Source organism: Scophthalmus maximus, chromosome 20, assembly GCF_022379125.1.
Source record: "Scophthalmus maximus strain ysfricsl-2021 chromosome 20, ASM2237912v1, whole genome shotgun sequence".
NCBI classification, from domain to species: Eukaryota; Metazoa; Chordata; class Actinopteri; order Pleuronectiformes; family Scophthalmidae; genus Scophthalmus; species Scophthalmus maximus.
In genome coordinates, this window is record NC_061534.1 from 13123213 (window position 1) to 13143834 (window position 20622).

Genomic DNA, 20622 nt, shown 5'->3' on the forward strand with positions numbered 1-20622 from the left:
GGACATCAGCAAAAGCGACAATATTGTAAAAACTTTGAGACCGGCAAATATTTCACATGAGCATACAACAAACTTGTTGACCAGCGTCTTTCCCGTCTGTTTTGAGCAGCCAATAATCAGCGTCGGTCGTGTCCAGATGAACTTCCTGCACCTGCTGAGTTCAGAGGCCGTGCAGCACGTCATCATCCACTGCCTGAACACCTCCGTTTGGGGGTCAGCTGAGGATCAGCCGGTTGCCCAGGCGTCTGTGAGATTCAAGGCCTGGAGTGGTGAGGTGTTCGAGGTGGGAGGAGAACTTGAGCCAGAAGTCATAGAGGATTCCTGCACGGTAAGAATGAGATCTGTCATCGACTGTGGTGCCTTTCACTTTGTATCATTATTGACTTTCAGACTGTCACGTCATACCAAACTACACTATAATTTTGCCATGGACTAATACACATAATATCCATCTGGGTTTCAGATTAAAGATGGTCGCTGGCACCAGACCCATTTTGTGTTCCACTCCCTGGACCCCACCCTGCTGCCTGTGGTCGACATCTACAACCTCCCGAACTCTGCTCCTGGCTCACATTACCACCTCGAAGTGGGTCCTGTGTGCTTCCTGTGAGGGCTGCAGCGTCAGAGGGATGGATTATCGCCCCCTGGATGACATCGTCATGCAGACATGGAGATCAGAGCAGTCTCCTCCAATCCATGGCCAAAGAGTGCCCAGGCAAGATCAAGCCCCCCCTCCTCCCTCCTCTCAAACAGATCCTGCTTTACTCTGCTAAATTCCCATTGGACTGCAGACACAGAGGGAGGATGCATGGGAAGCAAGGGGGGCAAAGAAGATCTGAGGAGGAGCAGGGGAGTTCTTGCACTAATGGCTTCTCAATACGGCAGAAGGATCTCCAAACGTACAACTGCTTGGAGAAAAAAAAAGGCTCAATGCCACCCAATCTCTCTGGAACATTGTTGAGTGAAGGGAGACCAAGGCCAAGTCAATCAGCGGACATTATAGTAACTTATTTTTGTAACTGTATACAGTTTGTATACTGTGTGTACTTTTTCTTTTGGAAATACCAGGAATTCAATTCTGTCAGAAGAAAAGAATTTTAAGTAATTGGGATCAGTTAAATGTACATATATAAGTATGCTTATTATTAACGTTTATACATGTATATCTTATGTAAAGAAATAATCTTCAAGTGCAATAGAAAATGAGAAGGTAATTTGATATTTTTAAACTAATATTGAAGGATTTGTCAGGGGTGCCATTCTGTTTGCCTTTGGTGCTCATCTCCTTGTGATCTTGCCCATGTGAATTTTTCCAGCGGCAGGCTCATTCGCTTAAATTGAGCAGAAATCGCATCTGTATTCGCTAGTGCTCAAAAGTGGGAGAGGTTCAGATTCCTCCATCAATGTGGGAGAACTGGTGAAACCCATTCAACTCTCAGTAAATTACGTCTCAAGCCACAAACAAATGCACACAAACCGTCCATACAGGATATAGCCGGTGCATTAAATACTTTATTCCTATACTCACTCATACTCATGATGAACCAGATGCCACTGATGATTGTGGTTGTGGAGATAAGAGGTCAGAAGAAAAGATTATAAAGCGCTAGTTCTCAATAGTTTTTCATTAATTTTCTCTGGAACTGTGGCATGTAAAATCAGGCTGACAATTTCCTTACATTAAAACAAAAAGAAAAGAAATATGACGGTAGATGTTAATATTTACTCAGCATCACATGGTACCTGGAGTGTCTTTGTCTACCTGACTCACAGTAGACAGATACAGGCTGAGTCAAAGCAAAACCCCATCTTTTTTATTCCCACCTTCTCTCTGATGTATGGTGCTAAGTAAATTATCTGAGGTGCTAATCATAGTGCTGTAATTACACCACTTTGCTAAAATATTCTTCTGATGTTTTTTGTGCATGCTTGCTTAGATGAATAAAAAAAAGTCCATATATTGCCAAAGCTTCCATAATGCACTATAATGGTAATATCCCATCCATAGTTTCCTAATAGTTGAACATCAAAACTATTTTTTCTCAGTGTTGCAATTTACAGAAATGCTTATTTTGAGGGAAAATATTGAAGAAATAACTTTAAAAACAAAACAAAAAAACACATTCTCCTTTTGTATCCAATATAAATCACAGGGTTTGAAGTATTTTTTAATAATAGAAAAAATGTCTCTGTACAAAGCCCCCCCACAGCTGTATGTAATATTTTTTAGAAACACAACTAGTGGATATAGTTCTAAGTAAAATTATAGTTTCTTTGTTGTAGCTGGACACAAGTGTGTATAATTGTGCAAATCTTGCTGTATACAGTGGATCCCCTCTTGCTAATTTAATGTTATTTAATGTTGTTAACGTGGTTGCCGACTGAGCAAATTTCTGTTGGTTAAAGCAATACTACTCTTTATGACATCTTTATATATCAGTTTGCCCAACTGGTCTTGGAGTTTATAGATTTTTTTTATGTGTAAATTTGGGGCTCCAGAGAACAAATTTATTGCAATGTTAATTATCTTTTATTTTTTTATTTTACTTTTTGTTATATTGCTTTATGTTGTTTTTCTTCTATGCTAATCAACCATGTACTGTACCAGGACTCTGTGCTATACTATAAGTTGTGTTTTAAGGAATTATGCAAATATGTGAAAATTGATTCTTCTTTTTGTAAATCTGTTGTAGACATTAAAAAGAGATAACAATACCTCACATTTTGACATATTACTTGGAGCAAATTTTTTCTAATGCCTCTATAATTGGAAACCTTTCGGATATCAGGCAAATACAGTTAGTCTTCAAGCTCTGAACAAGGACATTTTTGGTGCATACATCCTGTATCTTTCTACTCTTTATCCATTGCTCAGTGTCCATTTGTTCAATAAATACTTTCAATTTGTGTATGGATGATTACTTTTCAGCTATTTAGGGGCCTGGAATACCTACAAAAAAATCGAATAAAATATCTGATGCATAGAATGATTTCATGAAGATATTTTATCACTTCAACACATCATTTTGATTCTGCTCAATTGTGAGACTGCAGACAGGTTTAACTTTTCCCACAACTTGACAGATATATGCCCTCTTTGCTTGATTGGTAGGGGTCACAACAGAAGCCTAGACCTCTTAGCACAAATTTCATGTCCCAACACACTTCAAAAACATTTGAGGAGTGTTGGAGTTAAGAGGATCGCTTTGCAAGGGGTTGGGGGATCTGTTGAGCCCATGGCCAGATTAACGATTAGGGGACCCTGGGGCAAAAATGTGCTTTTGGGCCCCTACTGGGCCCCCTGCACCTACTCCATGACTACACACTGTCACCACAATGTTTCCATGTAGTGCAGTGACACATTACTCTTTTGCTGGAAAAATACTTCAATAAACATAACTTTATGAGGAACATCAGTATGATGACAATAAAAACCAAAATGATATTGCTCTTTAAGTTAGATCTTGACACAGGGCTTCTCTCCATGACATGGCCACAAAATAATATGTGATCTACCTAATTTAGCATTATTCAATCCATTCCATTTTATTTGTCTTCTGTCAAATCACAACAGAGAGTATCTCAAGGCACGTTACATAGTAAGGTTCTAAACCTAACGATGTTACAGAAAACCCAACAGTTCCCACAATGAGCAAGCACTTGGCGAATGTGGAATGAAAAGAAACTCCCTTTTAACAGGATAAACCTCCAGCAGAACCAGACTCGGTTGTGGGCGGCCCTCTGCCTCGACTGGTTGGGGTGAGAGTAGAGGTGGTTGGAAAGGGGGGAGAGAAGAGAGAGGTGGGGAGAGAGGAAAGAGAGAGAGGCCAGGAACAGTTGTGTCTACTTAAATTAACGTTATTTGTGCAAATTTCCAAACAAAGTGACATGCAGTGACTGACCGGATGGTGATCCAGACTTGGTTGAGCCAGTTGTAAGAAAAAGGGGAGTGGTGGTTGTTTCACAGAAACTCTTTATGGTGTGCTTGCCTGAGACACCAGTGTGTGTGTGTTTGTGTTTATGTGTGTGTGTGTGTGTGTAAGGGTAGGGAGAGGTTGTTGGTAGGCTAGATGCAAAAAAAATGACGTGCTGCAACTGTGGAATTAGACTTCATCATTTCCCCTGTGAAACTACATTTAATCGTCACAACTACTGTAAGTTCTTACTCTAGCCCTGCTGAAATTAACAGTTTCACCATTTGGTGTCGCTGTTGTTGCATGTATTGATTTCAGATGAGCAAATGAGTCGGTCCTTTGCACCAAGGACGTCACGCCACTGGCCTTTTTCCGAACTTTGCTAAATGGGTGATAAAATGCGCAGACTGAAGTCATTACTGTGCTATATAATTACAAATGTTATATAATTAACCTTTGCACAAGAGCAAGTGTGAATTAAGCCTCGCCAACACGCTACACGCCCACCGCACGCACACACACACAACACACAAACACAACACAAACACACACGCGCACACACACACACACACACACTGAAAGCATGCTGTTAACATCTTGATGAGAGACAACAGACACACCCGTCTGCTATGTTTTGACAATGGCGATGATAAGGGCCCTGTGAAGAAAAACACGCAACTTTAATCTTAATCATAGTACATGACAATTTACTAAAGGAGGGAATTCTTCATCCAACAACTGCCGTATTTTTGATCCCGTGTGAACCGCCCCAGAGTGTTTGTTTTGGCCAATCGCTTTGTCGCAGTATCCGTCCAGCGTTATGCTGCATTTCATGCTAGTGGAAATTTGTTTACTTCCGGGTTGTAATCCGTAATACTACATGTATAAAATAAGTAGATGGAGCTTAAAATAATCATTGCGCTGAGCCTTTATTGGTTGAATGTTTTTACATTTTCTATTCGTCTTTTTTAAAGAATGTACTTCGCGATTTCAGTCGGCGGTTGTAACATTTCCTACACGCCGCGAAGGCAGCACCGGTTTTCCAACGTGCACAGTGGTGACGTTTACCATATCGTGATGGCGGTAGCCTGGACTATTTTGAATTCCGTCCCGCTTTTTGAAGTTTACGTCGCGTCTGGTCGCTAAAATGTGCCATTACTCCGGCGAGAACATTTGAATAAGTGAACCGGGACCATGGATTCCGTCGTGGGGGACGACGTGACGCTCCCCGTGGACATCAACGGAAGGTAAAGACGAACAACGAGTATCCAGCGAGCTAGCGCTAGCATGTCGGGAGCAGGGCCGTACGTGACTAATCTGGTAACCGCGACTAGTTGCCGCTGCGCGGGGCCCGACTATTAACTGGAGTCCCACTCAAGTTGTTTTGCCTTAGATACATAACGTTATTGAGCTAAGTAACGTCAGCTGAACAGACAGTTATTAGCTACGTCTAGCTTCTTTGGCTAGTTTAGAGAACGTTAGGCTTCATAGGAAATCACTCGTGTTTATTTTTCAGGTTAGGTCATTTGACATTTGGATATCATTGTCAACATCTATGTCGCAATAACTACCGGTCGTATCGATTATGATATTTATTCGCGGGGGGGGGGGGGGGGGGGGGGGACCAAATTAAACGCTGGTTATTCTAACTAACTGATAACGTTGATAATAACCGTTTGTCTTCAGGTGGATTTTGTGTAAGCACAAACATATTTGACAAGTCTACATGGAAAATATTGACAGTACTCGAAAAGTTGCTTTTACAAGCCGTGTTTTTTTTTAAATAAACAAATTTCAAAACCAGTGAAAATAGATTCAAAAATAGATTATATATATATATATATATATATATATATATATATATATATATATATATATATATATATATACACACTGTATATATATTTGTATATATATACGTTTGTGTGTATGTATATATATACGTTTGTGTGTATATATACATGTATATGTATGTATGTGTGTATATATATACATATATATAAACATATATATACACACACATATATATATATATATATATATATATATATATATATATGTGTGTGTGTATATAATGATAATATGTGTATATGTATGTGTATGTATATATATATATATTAAATCCAAGTCCAAAAGCGGAGAGCCCCTTTAAAACAAAAAGCAAAGATGACCTCTGCGTGAGGTCGACGTTGGTACATGAAGCCTGTCATGCAAACACTGCCTCTTGTAATTACCGTTATAAATCATATCCAGCTCATTGGTTGTCGCCACAGCTTGGTGGGTCGGCGTGTTGACCTGTCACACACAGAGAGCGAAAGAAAGAGGAAATGATCTGAGCCAGTTCTTTTTTGTCCAGCGTGTCTCAGGGCTGAAGAAGCGGCACCTCCCCGCACTCTTTGCACAAACATGTGGAGTTAACTTGTCATTTTTTTGGTTTTGCTTTCTTTCCTCCGCCTCCTCTCCATGACACGATGGAAGAGTGTGACTGTGGTAGGTGAACCGTGCAGTGATAGGCTCTGCTCTACGGTGCTTTTGCTGAATAGATTTTGCTGTATCCATCTAGTCTATAGCTCTTTCTGCTCCACTGAAACACTAGTAATGTAGCATCTCTGTGTTTTAGTCCGTAGTGCCCCCGGTGAGCCTCCTTTTTGAAACGTCGTGACCCGGGTGTGTCCTGTGTAAGAGCGGTCATCCAGGTGGTACGCGTGCCTCAGTAATCCAAGATGATAGCTGATATCTGAGGTGTGCATTACTTATTCGGTAATTCTGAAACTCGATTCGGTTCCCTCTTTTAGTTTGAAAAAATATGGCAATGTTGTGTAGCTCTGGAGTCGCTTCGCTCATTGTTGTTTTTTTGCCCGATTCATAACTGTATGTGATATTGTTGTGTGTTGCTTTCGTGTTCGCCACCAGCAGCTGAACAAAGTGATGAGAAACAAAAAAGAGGAAGTCAGTGTTTACTGATGCTGTTGCATTGTTTCCACCGTGTGCTGCAGGAGTTGAGTACAACTGCAGCACTCACAGCACAGACGTGTTGTAATGTAGTCGATTCTTTATGAGAATATTTCATTTGGGAGGAAGTTCTATCACATGTTTACGTTTAGTGCTTTTACTCTTATCGTGGCCCTTGTTTTAGAATCCTTCCTCCCTATTAACACAGGAAGGGGTTGTTTGGCATGTGAAACCTCAGTGATGCAATGATTTTCTACAACATTTTCACCAACCTTCAGCATTTTGTGGAGGTTTAGTTTGCTTTTGGTGTTAATTATTTGCCATGTTTTATTTTTTTCTTATTGTGTCAGAGGGAATATCACAAGTCTTTTTTCCCTGCTTTATCAGGTCTAAAAAGCCTGACTACAATACCCGATCTCTAAATATTCTCAGTTAGCATTGTATCTTCTCTTCTCCAATGTGACATGCTCCTTCATGTTGGTTTTATTTTGTAGTGTACTGGGTTTTGAAACAAAATAGAGCTGTGTCATTATGGTTTACTCTTGAAGTTTAAAACTGTGGAAGCTATAAATAGAGTACAAATCTAGCAGGGGTATTGTTACAGTCACAGAAAGTCCAGGAAAAGGATTGAAACTAGAAAATGTGAATTCAACACACTTTTCTTTACAAAATATTTGACACCCAATAGCAATTTTGTATTAGAAAAGTGTCAACTGACAATTTCAACAAGACACAAATAATTTTTTTTACAAAGATATAAACTGAATAGACATCCTCCAATATTATTTCTTCATTTTATAGATACAACAGTTTACATATAGAACAATCTGTCAAGTTCCAGATACAAAGACCATCTCACATGTCAGTATGTCGACAAATGAGACAAAAAGAAACAGGAAACTGCAGATGTTTACAGAGAAATACTGTGAAGCAGAGAAGCAGAAGAGCCGCTGTGCTTCCACTGCCAGGGAAGGTATGGGAGGAAGTCGTTCTATGCAGGACGTCATATTATTAGTCACAAGAGGTCGGGGTCGAGGAACATGACACGAGCTTGGACTCACTAGTTCATGTTTTTGTTTGTGCGACTAGCTTCCCTGTTAATGCTGATTTACCTGTGAAATAAACGCTTAAAATGGCTGGCATCGTTACATGATACATTTGTGTTGTGGCAGTGCAGCCCTTCTTCCTTAAGCATCGTTGTGATCCAGATTTGTTTTGCTGATGTTTGGTGCATTGTACCGTGTCTGTGAGTGACAACACCGTGTGATGCTTTGCGGATCAGAGTCACAGTAGTCCACTTGTCTACCAATGAAAGCCCTCTCCCTCCACTGGTTTGTCTGTTTGTCTCTCCTCCCGTCTGTCTCAACATGAGAGCTAGGCTGCCACTGGCACATGGTGTCTCACACGCACACACACACACACACACACACACACACACACACACACACACACACACACACACACACAGAAATGAGACTCTGCCAGAGTGGATGTAAATGAAGCAGAGAGTCATTCTTAAGCTATTTCTGGAGCGTCCTTAGGGCTCAGTGAACTGGCCAGCGTGAGTAATGCATAAAGGCCTCACATTGGTGTTTTTCAAAAACCATAATAATCAGTGTATTCGTGCACCGCTGGGATCTGGTGCAGTCGGAGCCTGCTTTGGTTTCTGGGATTTTTAAAACTTTGAATGTGGCTGAGATGTAACCGTGATCCCTTTTCTGAATATTCGTGGTGACTCGGCTGCATCGCTAACAAAATGATTTTGTCCCCAGCTGCAGACTGCCAGACTCCATAGATGCAGGGGACTTTTCTACAGAGAGCATGACAGGTACAGTGAGACCTTCTTTTGTGCATTCTTTTTGTTGCTTAGGTGCGACTCTCCCCTGTGTATTAATTAATGCCGCTGCTGAACCGTTGCCGTTACCTCCCAGAGTTGTGTCTCCAAAGCCATGACGAGGGATTGGCTGTATGATCTTAATTGGCTATTCCCATTTCTAATTTGCTGTCATGCTCTTGTTGTGTGCCAATAATATTCTTAAGGCTAGACAACACACACAAGCCGGTAAACATTTAATGTATAAATGTATGTGAGCATCTGTGGCCCTCAGCTGTGTGGGTAAGACACAGACACCCAGGAAAATGTTGAGCACTGCAGTATTATGATTGGATTTTTATTCATCAAATCTTTGATATAAGAGAAATACTGAGAACATTCCTAACTAAATCTGATAACTGTATTATTGAAGAGGGAACAAACAAAAACAGATTTTGCCATTAAAATATACGCTAAGTGTAATTCATGCCTGGATGATATGACAACGTGATATGATATAAATTTGTATATGTCATTATGTGCTATATTATAAATCAATGAGCTGAATTGCTTTATAGCAACATTGGATTTTCATCTAACCTTTAGATCAATGTGTTGAAGCCTTTGATCCATCAAGTATTTAATTTGCTTGATTGCTAACAACTGATCATTTTGACAGTAACATACATTTTACTGATGATTTGAACTCGACCAATGACTGGGTCAGGCCACTATATCATTATTGCAGATGTATTAGTATTGGTGCACGTGTTGGCTGATGAGTAGCAAGAACCTTCAGTTCAGAAATGCTCAGAAACTCCCAAATATCATTATCATTATCAGCCTCAAAAGTACAGTATCAGATGGGCTATAAAAATTAAATGCATCATTATCATAATAAAGAAACTTCATATAGTGTTAAAGAAAAGTGTATCCACATTGCAAACATTTGCTTTTTTCTTTTGTCTGCAAAATCTCGGAAATTAAGGCCCAAGCTGAAAATACAGAACCACCCTTAAATCATTGAACTTGAATCAATCTGTCAGTAAATCAGAATTCATTTCCATCCAGTGAAGCAGGCATCTTTTTCTCCTACTACTATCTATCTGCCCATCTTTCGTTTTCTTTTCCTCAATACTTCAGCACTCTAGGTCATTCTAGATCCAGGAATTCAGAGAGTAATTATTTTAAGGTGAGATCTAGATTTAGAAGACATTAGAATTCACTGAAGGCAACACCACGTCTCTCAAGTAAAATGAAACCTCAAACATGCAATTCTGCACGAGTGTCCCTCACACAGTGAATGAGGACTGAGTGTTGTGAAATGTGTTGTTGACGAGTGCTACACGATCAGCTGAGGGATGCTTTCAGCTGGTCTGAACAGGGCTGTTCTCCAGAAGCTGTCTCACCTCTGATGCCTCTGCGGTGAAAAAAAACACACAAAAAAATGCTTTCTTTTTCTTTTTTCTTTGGCTCTAAGATTGTAGAAACCTGAGAGTATGAGTTGTTCTTGTAACCGGAGAAGATTATTTTTGTCAAAGAGTCTATATCAAACAGTAGATTTGACTCAAATGAGTAAAAAATTTACTACTTTGTTGTTTTACAGCTCCGTCCTTCCCTGACAAGATGTCACCCATCAAAGCTCTCACCATGAAGGACTATGAGAACGTGAGTGATTTGTATATTTGGGTTATGCAGTCAACTTTGCCTCACATCAACAACAAAAAGAGGGTAGAATTGATTTATTAGACCTGATTCTCAGTCTGACAGAAACCAAACCGTCCTGACCATTTATGGAGATGTAATGATGAAGAGAGTGGTTGTAGGAGGAGGACCGAGGTGGGACGAAAGCATATATTTCAGCATTTGAGGGGAATGCATGCTCAGATATTTTGGCTGTGCCGTCTGCATGATTAGAGCTTCACAGAGGGGGTCTAGACTTCTACCTCCTCCCTTTGACAGTCGACCCCCAACCCCCATTACCAGATGTATGCTGATCTGAGCCTGGAGCACAATGATGCACAGTCTACTTCCCACACATACACACACTCAAACACACATACGAGCATGAAGGTCTCCCTTCATTTTAACAATAACCATACACACGGTCCTTTTCTGCCATGTAAACATGTCGTCCTGCTTTCTCCCGCAGATAAAGTGCTTAACTTCTTTTATTGTTTGACCCAAATATTTTTTTCAGCCTTGTTTTCTTATCATTTGACAGAAGTAAAGGAAAGACAGATTAAATGTTGGCGTAGATGGAGACTTAAGATATTTTAATGCAACTTCTTCAATGTCTTCAATTATTTTCTTGTACATTAAAATGTTTTTGTTTTCTGCAGCAAATCACAGCTCTGAAGAAGGAGAACTTTAACCTGAAGCTGCGCATTTACTTCATGGAAGAGCGCATGCAACAGAAATGTGACGACTCCACTGAGGACATATTCAAAACGGTGTTGTATTTTCTTTGTTATGCAAAAATGTGCTCAAGCCTCTTTGACTTAATCGTGCATATATGTTGCCCTTCAGTGCCTTGGGTTGCATTTGACTCAGTGTTTCCTACTGGGATTAATGAGATCACAGCTTCACTCAGCTGGGTTTGCTCAACAAAATTCCCTGTTTTTATGATCTTAGAACAGGCGTCTCACCTTTTCATTGTTATTGCTTTTTTGGAGTGAGATGTAATCCCAATGGAATCTTCTGGTCTCATTTTAGGACCTCTTGTGTTTCTTATCTCCTCATTTTTTCCAGTGAATTTGAAAAGTGAAGTGTCATGTAAAAATTGTATCTTTATGTCCACACACCTAAGATAAACTTGAGGTTTATTAATTTGATAATAAAAATGGTGGATCTCTCATGTAAATTGATTTCAAATAATCTCTAATATTCTTTCACCGTTTTTGTGGATGTTTTTGTGATGACTCCAGATGTGATTTGTGCTATAATGAACTGAATGTTTTCTGTTTGTAGAACATTGAGCTGAAGGTGGAGTTGGAGTCTATGAAGAGGGAGATGGCGGAGAAACAGGAGCTGCTTGTGTCTGCATCGTACGTGTTGTTCCATATACAGTACAACTCCACTGTGTCAAAGATCAATATCAGCTGCATTCACATTTGGTAGCAATTTATTTAGCAGTCAGATGTCATGGAATCTGCGCTGTGTACATTTGTGTTAACCTAATCTTCCATTTGAATGTTTTAAGGAAAGCGTTGGAGAGTCTGGCCGGTCGAGAATCAGGAGAACCCCAGCGCCTGAGAGAGCAAGCTCAGAGAGAGATGGATGCTCTTCGAGATGCATTTCACAAGAGGATAGCTGACTTGGAACAGGTGAGTCTAAAAAGTAGTAGTTGGTATTATTGGTTGGTATTAATAGGTGGTTTTACTCTCCACAGGTAATATACATTATTGCTTTACAGTACTTCCTGAGAGGTGTAATTTTATTGTTTCATCCCCAATAAAGTGCTGTCTCTTGCTCTAAAAAAAATAAAGATAATCTTTAGATTGTTTGATAGTATTAGCAAAAATTTTGTTTAATTTTCCTTTAAAAAACAAACAAACCACTCCTTTGGCTTATCTGTCAAAATTGTTTTGATGTGGGATGAATTAATCCAGTATGCAATACAGTAAGAAGTTATCCAGGGTTGGACACACATAACAATCAGCTCTGCTTCCCTTTTCCCCTCATGTCAGTGTTTGCAAACAGCAGAGGAAGAGGTTGAGAAGATGGCAGCCATTGCTGAGCAGGAGAAGCGCAAGAACATTGACATGGAAAAGCAGCTCCATGCCCTGGGTCCCCCAAGCACCTTCACCCCTGTCCCAGTCCCCAGCCCTGTCCACGACCTGCAGCAGGCCCTGCAGGAGAAAGACAAGTAGGGACACAGGAGATAGAAGTACATACAAATCCATGTTTTTTTTCTGTATTAAAAACTAAGTGTGTCCATTGTTTTTGCTCACAACAGCATTATTGAGCAGCTCAAGGTCACTTTAAAGAACCAGGAAGCTTTGATCCATCAGGAGAAAAGTGCAGACCAACAGACGGATGCACCATCAGCTGACTGTGTTAAACAGTTGTCTGATCTCATTGCCAAGAAAGATCAGGAACTGGCGGTATGACTTTTGTATTCTGATTAATTTTTGGATGGTCCCTCTGTAATGATGTCAGAACTTCTAATTTGATAGAGCTACAAAATGTGTCAACATTTATCTGTTTGTGTTTAGAAAGTACAGAATATTCAGGAAAAAAAATTTAATTGCCCCTTTACTTTGAGTTAGTAAACATCTCAAACTTATATTCAGCACTACTTTAAATATGAGAACTTAAGACATCTGGTTGACCTTTGACTGTCTTTTTTCAGGCACTGAGGGATGAGTTACACAACAAGGAGGACAAAGGACCACCCGAGCATCAGGTTGGTGTTGTTTGGATATTTCCTGTCCAAATCTGAGTGCTCTTCAATGAAATGACTACTAAACAGGGGCATTGACTTCTGACTGACCTCTAAGATTCAGCCTCTTGGCTTCTTTCCACCAGTCCATCTTTTGGATATATTTGGCTGTTTCAGTTCAAGTCTTTCCCACATGGAGAGACTCAAGCAATCAATCTGCGTTATGAAGTTCTTCCCTAAAACCAAAAGCTTTCTTCACGGTTCAGGGTATTGTTAGTGCTTAAATCAGTTTTCTAACATGTGTTTTACTATAGGAAGTTAACACATTCATTACTACTTGGGGAAAGATGGAGTTTGGAGCAGACAGAATTGTCTCTTCTACATCCATGTAATCGCTACTGTTTCGACTACTGGTAGTCCTTGAAAATCGCCTGTTTTTCCAGACATTGGGATTAATTGGATTGGTTCGTATCTCATAGAGTAATCTCTTAGTCTCTGGTGATCCTTAAATGGCTTAGTAGACCTGCAATGAAGTAATTTTAAATCACTATTTTATCTCTGTTTTATATTTTTTTATTTATTCTCGCTGTCTGGTTTTGGGACTTAATATTATATGTGAGCTCTGTTGACTGGGCTGAAATTATTTCTATATGTTCGTTAAATGTAGGGGCAGGTTTAAAAATGGTCATCTATGCGTTATGCAGGCTGAAGACTGAAGCACTGTGTTGCTGATGATGTTCAGAGTAGAAAGCTTTTCGCTGGGCAGTGCCCATGGTTCTTCATTCGGCCTTGGCGTCTGGACTCAGGTCATGGTGTTAAGACTGGATTACCATGCTGTCTGGAGACAGTTCCTCTGAGAGTTATTTATGTCCAACCTTCCTTATTAAAGAAAACAGTGCAACCTGTTAATGTTTGTCTGATCTGACTAAACAAAATAATGTGCTGCAGGTAGTGCAAACAATTTGGAAAACCGGGGCGAAATTTGATTACCAGTAAACCTTTGACATACAAGGACTTCCAAATGGCCTATCGGTGACAGAGGTGTGATGGAATGTCTGGCGGCAATGGTTGCCAGCAAACATGTACTTCTATGTTAAAGCTGTTTTTTAGATGTTTTGCCAGGCAAGATGGACTATGGAACATCTTCAATAAAAATCGTATTGGATCGTAAGGGTTGACTGTCATCTATACCAGTCCCCTGGAGACACCTGTGTGAAGCAGACCTACCAGATGCTTTTGGGGGTTTGGGGAAAAAGGTTTTCTGGAGATGGTCTGGCACTGATCGCCGCAGCAGTCCTGGAGGATTTGATCTGATTGAATGCGTGGGGGAGAGTGGAATAGAGGCGGGAGCAGGGATTATTAAAGGCTTAGGGCTTATAGTGCTCTGCACACTGTGCTTCTCCCTCAGATGCAGTGAGAGAAAATGATAGATACCTCTTCCACGGCTGCCAGGCTGACGACCATTAGGTCACCGGATAGTTTGTATCTCAGTGAGAGGCTTTAACTTGTTTTAAGTGGGTGAGTCTAAAAGATATAAGGTGCCATGAAGGACCCGTGTCGTGTATGCAGTGCTCGTCTGGCAGGCAGCCAGTGTCGCTGGATCTTCAGCTCATCGGCGCAGAAGAAGTTACAAGTCGTCTTGTCACATGTGCTGGGCTGGGAGGTGACTCGCGATGGTCGCGGCGAATTCCTCTGCGGGAAATGTGTTTTTCAGTTGGAGAAGGTGGTACAGTGTGATGTTAAGATCAACCAGCTGCAGGAGGATCACAACATTCAGATGCAGAAGCTGCAGGCGGAGAAAGGACACCTGACGCAGTGCATCGTCCATGTCTACCAAAAAAACAACCCTAGCTTGGACAAGAGCGATGGGGAGACTCCACCCCGGTCCTGTGGGGTTGGCAGTCCTGATGAAGGACAGCAGTTAGGGGAGATTCGACGTGGTCACTTGAAGAATTGCATGAGAAGGTGTGTGAGCCTGGATAGAATCGTTAGCAGAGGGACAACCTTCGGGCGCTCAAGCCTCAGGAGCAACAGACTCGGATCAGGGGCAGGGCTTGATGGCTCTATGAAGCGCTTTGGTCTCCGAGGACCACGCCACCGTTCACAGAGCATGTACTTTGACCTGATCCAACACAAAGGTGTACTGCCTAGACCTGGATTCAAAGCTCTCTCCGCTTCACTGCAGTCGCTGAATCAAGACTTTTCCTTAGACCCTTCTCCAGACCCTCCACAAAAATTCACAGAGGCCAAGGTGTTTGTTGCCAGACGTGATGGTGCCACTGCTGACCTAGGAGGAAAGGTCCAGGCCAAAGCACTGCTCCGCAGCTCCCCAAGTCAACCGTCTGTGATCTCTGACTTGATCCAACTCTTGCGCTGCATCTCCAAGCAACAGGTCTCTGCCCCTGCTGGGAGCCACATCCCTGTCCTGAAGAGGTTAAGTACTGGCCACCTCAAACCGGGAGCTGAGCGTAGACACAGAGAGGCCGAATGGAAGTCTCTTCATGAACTTACAGAAGAATTTGATGATGAATATACTTCTGTCAGTGTGGAGGTAGTTCCTTTCAGTAATTCCAGTTTAGCAAATCACTGTGGCACTGGTAATGAGCTGTTACAGACAAGACAGCTTTTTTTGCTAAACATACTTGCTAACATTAATTCAATGTCCCTTTCCTCTGTCTGTGTGCTGCCCGGATTTGCTGAGAAGAGCGAGGTTAGCCGATTGGAGTCTGTAAATAAGCACCTGAACGAAGAGCTCACACTGACAAAAAGCACCAGTGAGAACCTGTCAAAAACACTGGAGGATACCCAGAATCAGTACAAGGTACATAGAGACAGCTAAATGTGACGTGACATGAAAAACATTTTGCCAAATATTTTTAAATTAGAGAAGTTTCTTTTTTTTATGTTGTAATGTTATGTAAGCAGACCCTGTCGGGGAAGCTGGAAGAGAAGGAGAATGAACTCGGCTCAGAGAAGAAAAATGCCTTGAAGCGAGACAAAACAATCCAGGGGCTGACTCAGGTCCTCAGAGAGAAGGAGAAAGAGGTAAGGTCATCAGAAATGTTATTTGTTGTGGGTATCGCAAACAGCTGTGTGTGTGACGAGACATCACCTGTCTGTGCTCTCACTCCCAGCAAACCTGTCTGTCTTTCTGTGTGCACAGATTGCAGAGCTGTGTCATGAGATTGAGGACAGGGATGATGCTCTGGCCAAGGCTAGAGAGGTGGCACATAAAGCCCAACTGCAGAAATACCAGGCAAGTGCTGCACCTTGTCATGAAGAGCAACCTTTTTGCTCAGTGTTTATACACTATAATGCTTTTAAAGGGTCAGGAACTAATTAAATGTTAAAGAAACATTGGAATGGAGTATTTTTATCTCCCATTTCATCATCAAATTCAAATTGCAGTCTCTGTAAATATAAAATATGTCTTGTGCGTCTCCGTCAGGGGGCCGAGGAACACCAAAGCCTATTAATGGCAAAGCAAACGGAGCTTGCTCAACTCCAGGGAGAACACCATGGCAAGGTGCTTGAAGCTCAAAAACTGCAGCGTGCTCTGGACAGGAAGGAGCAAGAGCTGGGTGACCTACAACAGGCGAAGGACCAGCTGGAGGTGGAACTGGAGGACCTGCAGCAGCAGAAGAAAAAGGGAGACAAAGCCCTGAATGTAAGACAACAAGAGGACAGCCATTAAGGCACTCTAAATCTTAAAAAATATCTCCATAAATATCAGCTTTTGTGTGACAGTATTATAATTTTCCCGCTACAGGATCTGAACAATCAGCTGAAGAAGCTCAGCGGTGAGATCGGGGAGAGGGAGATTGCTCTGGAGCAGCAGTACCAGGAGCTCCTGGATCAAACCAACAGAAAATTGCAGACCCATGAGGTCACCATCCAGCGGCTCACATCCACCCTGGCTGATAAAGAGCAGCAGCTACAGGTGACACTAAAACTTCAAACATTTACAGATTTCACACCAAAATATTGTGTGTATTAATGATTTTTATTTCCATTGGAATATATTCAGTAAGTCTTTATTTTGTTTTTCTTAATGTTCATCAGGAATACATTAATATGGTCAGAGACTTTGAGCAAAGCCGAAGCCCAGGAGGAAACGATACTGTGCTTTCCAAGCTGCGGCAAAGACTGAAAGAAAAAGAAAAGGCTCTGGAGGTACACACATTCCCTTTGTGAAGGTTTCTCACCACAGTGATTATGATTTGATTCTGACATTCGTCTGTTTACTCTCTCACAGCAAGCGCTGGATGAGAAGTTTGCTGCCATTGAGGAGAAAGATGATGAGATTCACCAGCTGCAGCTGTCTCTCAGGGAGAAGGAACGAGACCTGGACAGGCTGAATAACCTGCTCTCTCACAATGAGGAAACCATCAATGTGAGTAAATATCACTGTGTTTGATCACAAAAAAATATCCAAAACTGAGGCTTGAAATTACAAAATATTTTTTGGGTGGAAGGACTTCAATTCGATATATCTCTCTCTCTGCTCCTAGAGCTTTGATAGTCTAATCAAGGAAAAGGATGTGGAGTTGCAGCATCTCGCAAACACGTTAAAAAACCTGCAGAGAGCCAAGCAGGACGTAGAAGATAACCTGAACCGATCACTGAAGGAGAAGGACTCCATCATCAGCCAGCTTCAGCTCTCTCTGGAGGGCAAGACAACGGACATGGAGGTCAGTTGACAAATATGAGACACGCATGGTGGTTTGAGACACATTCATGGTGGTTCTTCACCATTCTGACCAGGGATGTTAATCTGTAGATATTTCTGTGTGGCTGTTTTCTGTTTTTCTCACTCTTTCTACCTGTTTATAGGAAATGGCCAAATCAATGCTGAGCCAGTCAGAAACTCATGCACATGACCTTGCTGAACAGATGGGCCAGAGGTTAAAGGTCACAGAGGCCATGCTGGCTGAGGCTGTGAAGGCCAGGGAAAGGCTGGTTGCTGACAATGAGAGCGCTGTGGAAGGACTGTTGGCTACAATTAGCAGCAAGGACCAACTTCTCAAGGTACAGTACATTTAATTATAAAAGAATTTAATGGTCTCAGTGATAAATATATTTTACAGCAATACATCACTACTTCTAAATGTACCTCACTCAGCCTCTCACTACTTTTATCTGGTATTGTATCTGTCCAGGAGTCTGCTGAGCACTACAATCGCATGCTGTCTGAGCGAACACAAGAGATTCAGGAACTCAGGAAGCAGCTGTCTGACAGGCAGCAGCTACTCGCCACTGCTGAGAAGCAAAGCTCTATAAAAGTCCAGGAGGATTGTTTAGAGACTGCAAATCTCCGAGCACTGATTGCTGAAAAAGACAGCCTCGTCACTGTAAGTTCCTCTGGGGTGCAAGTTACACTGTCACTCAGCTGTAAAATGTGCTTGACCTAGAAGCCTAACAAGGAAAGGAAATCAAAACTCCCATCGGGAATAACACATACACTCCTTTCCTCCATTATGATATAAAATTACTTGGTGGCCTTCCTAAAACCTGTTTTGATTTCAGAACAAGGTTTAAGGTATTATATGACTCTGATTTTTGTAATTTTGCAGAAGCTTCTGCAGCATGGTCAGGAGAGGGACCATTTTCTTGCAGAGATGAGACAGAAAGAGGAGCAAGATCATGTGTTGGAGCTCAGACAAACCATCCAAATCATGCAGGAGAAGTTGGACGAGAGGGAAGGTAAGGCCTTTACACCTTTTTAAAAACTACTCACTGGATATTTATAAGTTGGAGTAGATGTGTGTTCTATAGTTGATTGTATTTTGTCTGCACTGAAGCTGAGCTGTCTAGAAGGAACAGTGAGGATAATGTGGAGAACATTCCACAATCCAAGAAGACAGTCGTCATCCTGAAGAAGGAGCTGACACAGAAAACTGAGGCGCTGAACAGAGCCCTGAAGCGGGAGAATGAACTGAAGGTCAGTTGCTTATAACCAATTTTGTCAATTTTGTTGTTTCCACGTTGTTTACTGTTCCAAACAAGTGTCTTTGTATAATCCCCTACATTACTTTGTTTTTATCCAGATCTCAGTGGCAGAGCTACAGTCATTGCTGTCTGAGCTGGAGGGTCGCATAGAAGGTCAGGCTATTAACATTGAGTCGCTGACTGCCACCCTGAAGACCAAGGATGAGATTATCAATGTGAGGACCCCCCCCATTCACAGACTGAAACTCTCTCTTAGAAACACACAGCAGCTTTGGTTAAGGAGCTTTCCTCCCTAATTGCATTTGAACTCCATGACGTCTCCTCCAGCAGTCTCATTTCTTGTGTATTGTTTCTGTCTTTGAGCAGGTTCTTCACCAGCGCCTCGGGCTGAGAGGGGAGAGTGAGGGCGACCATACCCAGGATCAGGTCATTGTCTCTGGCATTGAAAGATCCTTCCCCAGGCTCCCGCAAAGGGAGAGAACCATGATTGGTGGAGACAGCCAGCAAGAAGTAAACTTAAAAACTTTACGTGCTTTTCTGCTGAATTGAGTAAATAAAAATGAAATATTTTTATGCTTTGACATTAAGACCATTGCCCTTTCATTTTCTTTCTCCCTTAAGTCTTTGCCCAACCTCGTAGCTCTGCAACAGGAGCATGATACTCTGAACAAAGCCCTGAGAGCTGAACAACAGCTCTACTCTAGCCTGGTCAGGAGCGTGAAAGAGCAGGACAGGTGGGGACAATGGTCATAGTGACAAAATATCATGTCAATAGATAGTAGGTAAAATGTATTGATGAATAACTTAACTTTGAGATTATGCATGTGTGTGTTTCACAGTGCCCAGCGTCTGCACGCTCTGCAGCTGGAGCTGACAGCGGTGCAGCTCCTCAGGCAGAAGCTCGAGGAGAGCATCAAAACCAACGAGGAGCTACGGGACGACTTGGAGAGAGAGATACACAGAGCCAAACTCAGAGAAGGTGCAGTGCAAACACACTGGGTGGTAAATGATAACAGGGAGTGAAGGAATAAAAGAAAGAGAAAAGGAAAGAGCTTGTTTATCACTGAAGCACTTAGGAATACATACAGTATATACATAGCTCCTAGGGAACATACATAAAACACCTGTCGTCATTGTCCAGTGTTTACTCCAATAATACCTCCTGTCCTCTGTGTCACTCTGCACGGACACCTGGTCCCTTCACTCCTCTTCTTTGTGTCCCTCTGCTTACTGTTTTTTTTTCTTCCATCATTACATCCTCATCTGCCTGTCTTTGTCCATACTAGAGTTGCTGCCTGTTTTCTCTGTTACTCTCTAATGTAAAGGCTTCACACTTATCCACACTGTTTCCTAGTTTGTCTGTTCTTTATAAAAAAAAAAAGTGAATAAAGTCTGTTGGCTGGTCCTCTCCCTGTCTCTCACTTTTAACATCTTGCCTGCTTGTTTTGACTGTTCCATTAAAACATTTGTTTGTCTGTTGATTGCATCAGCTCTCTTAACCCCCGTCTGGTAATTAACCCGATCCATCCAACCATCTGTCACATGAATTAGATTCAATTGCATAAGCAACTCATTATATAACAAGTTTAAGAGCGGTATCGATGGTTATT

General features: G+C 41.6%; 2 protein-coding genes and 1 long non-coding RNA gene across 14 annotated transcripts in view; 2 read left to right on the forward strand and 1 right to left on the reverse strand.

Annotated features, from left to right (window-relative positions):
* col27a1a (collagen, type XXVII, alpha 1a) overlaps positions 1-2907 on the forward strand; it is a 66244-nt gene extending 63337 nt beyond the window's left edge. The window contains exons 60-61 of the mRNA XM_035608574.2: positions 110-328; positions 464-2907. Coding sequence (XP_035464467.2) covers positions 110-328; positions 464-610 — 366 coding nt within the window. The 3' untranslated portion in view covers positions 611-2907. The remainder of the gene's footprint in view (positions 1-109; positions 329-463) is intronic.
* On the reverse strand, positions 11-6267 carry LOC118285154. The gene is made up of 2 exons (XR_004785040.2): positions 6149-6267; positions 11-321 (listed from the first exon to the last, which is right to left on the reverse strand). It is a non-coding gene; the product is annotated as an uncharacterized LOC118285154 (long non-coding RNA).
* Positions 4966-20622, forward strand: part of cdk5rap2 (CDK5 regulatory subunit associated protein 2) — a 37274-nt gene continuing 21617 nt past the window's right edge. For 3 of the 12 annotated variants that reach the window (XM_035608560.2, XM_035608563.2, XM_035608562.2), the window contains exons 1-17: positions 13144-15614; positions 15768-15884; positions 15986-16108; positions 16227-16319; positions 16512-16730; positions 16833-17003; positions 17126-17236; positions 17319-17456; positions 17575-17754; positions 17897-18091; positions 18223-18414; positions 18637-18766; positions 18865-19004; positions 19111-19227; positions 19379-19522; positions 19634-19746; positions 19852-19991. In XM_035608560.2, the coding sequence (XP_035464453.2) occupies positions 14607-15614; positions 15768-15884; positions 15986-16108; positions 16227-16319; positions 16512-16730; positions 16833-17003; positions 17126-17236; positions 17319-17456; positions 17575-17754; positions 17897-18091; positions 18223-18414; positions 18637-18766; positions 18865-19004; positions 19111-19227; positions 19379-19522; positions 19634-19746; positions 19852-19991 (3331 nt within the window). In that variant the 5' untranslated portion in view covers positions 13144-14606. Of the gene's footprint in view, positions 5162-6269; positions 6405-6534; positions 6657-8638; positions 8695-10285; positions 10348-11021; positions 11133-11649; positions 11727-11881; positions 12006-12368; positions 12548-12637; positions 12786-13033; positions 13088-13143; positions 15615-15767; positions 15885-15985; positions 16109-16226; positions 16320-16511; positions 16731-16832; positions 17004-17125; positions 17237-17318; positions 17457-17574; positions 17755-17896; positions 18092-18222; positions 18415-18636; positions 18767-18864; positions 19005-19110; positions 19228-19378; positions 19523-19633; positions 19747-19851; positions 19992-20622 lie in introns of those variants that run through there. The other 9 variants (XM_035608570.2, XM_035608571.2, XM_035608565.2 and 6 more) reach the window with 9 other exon arrangements.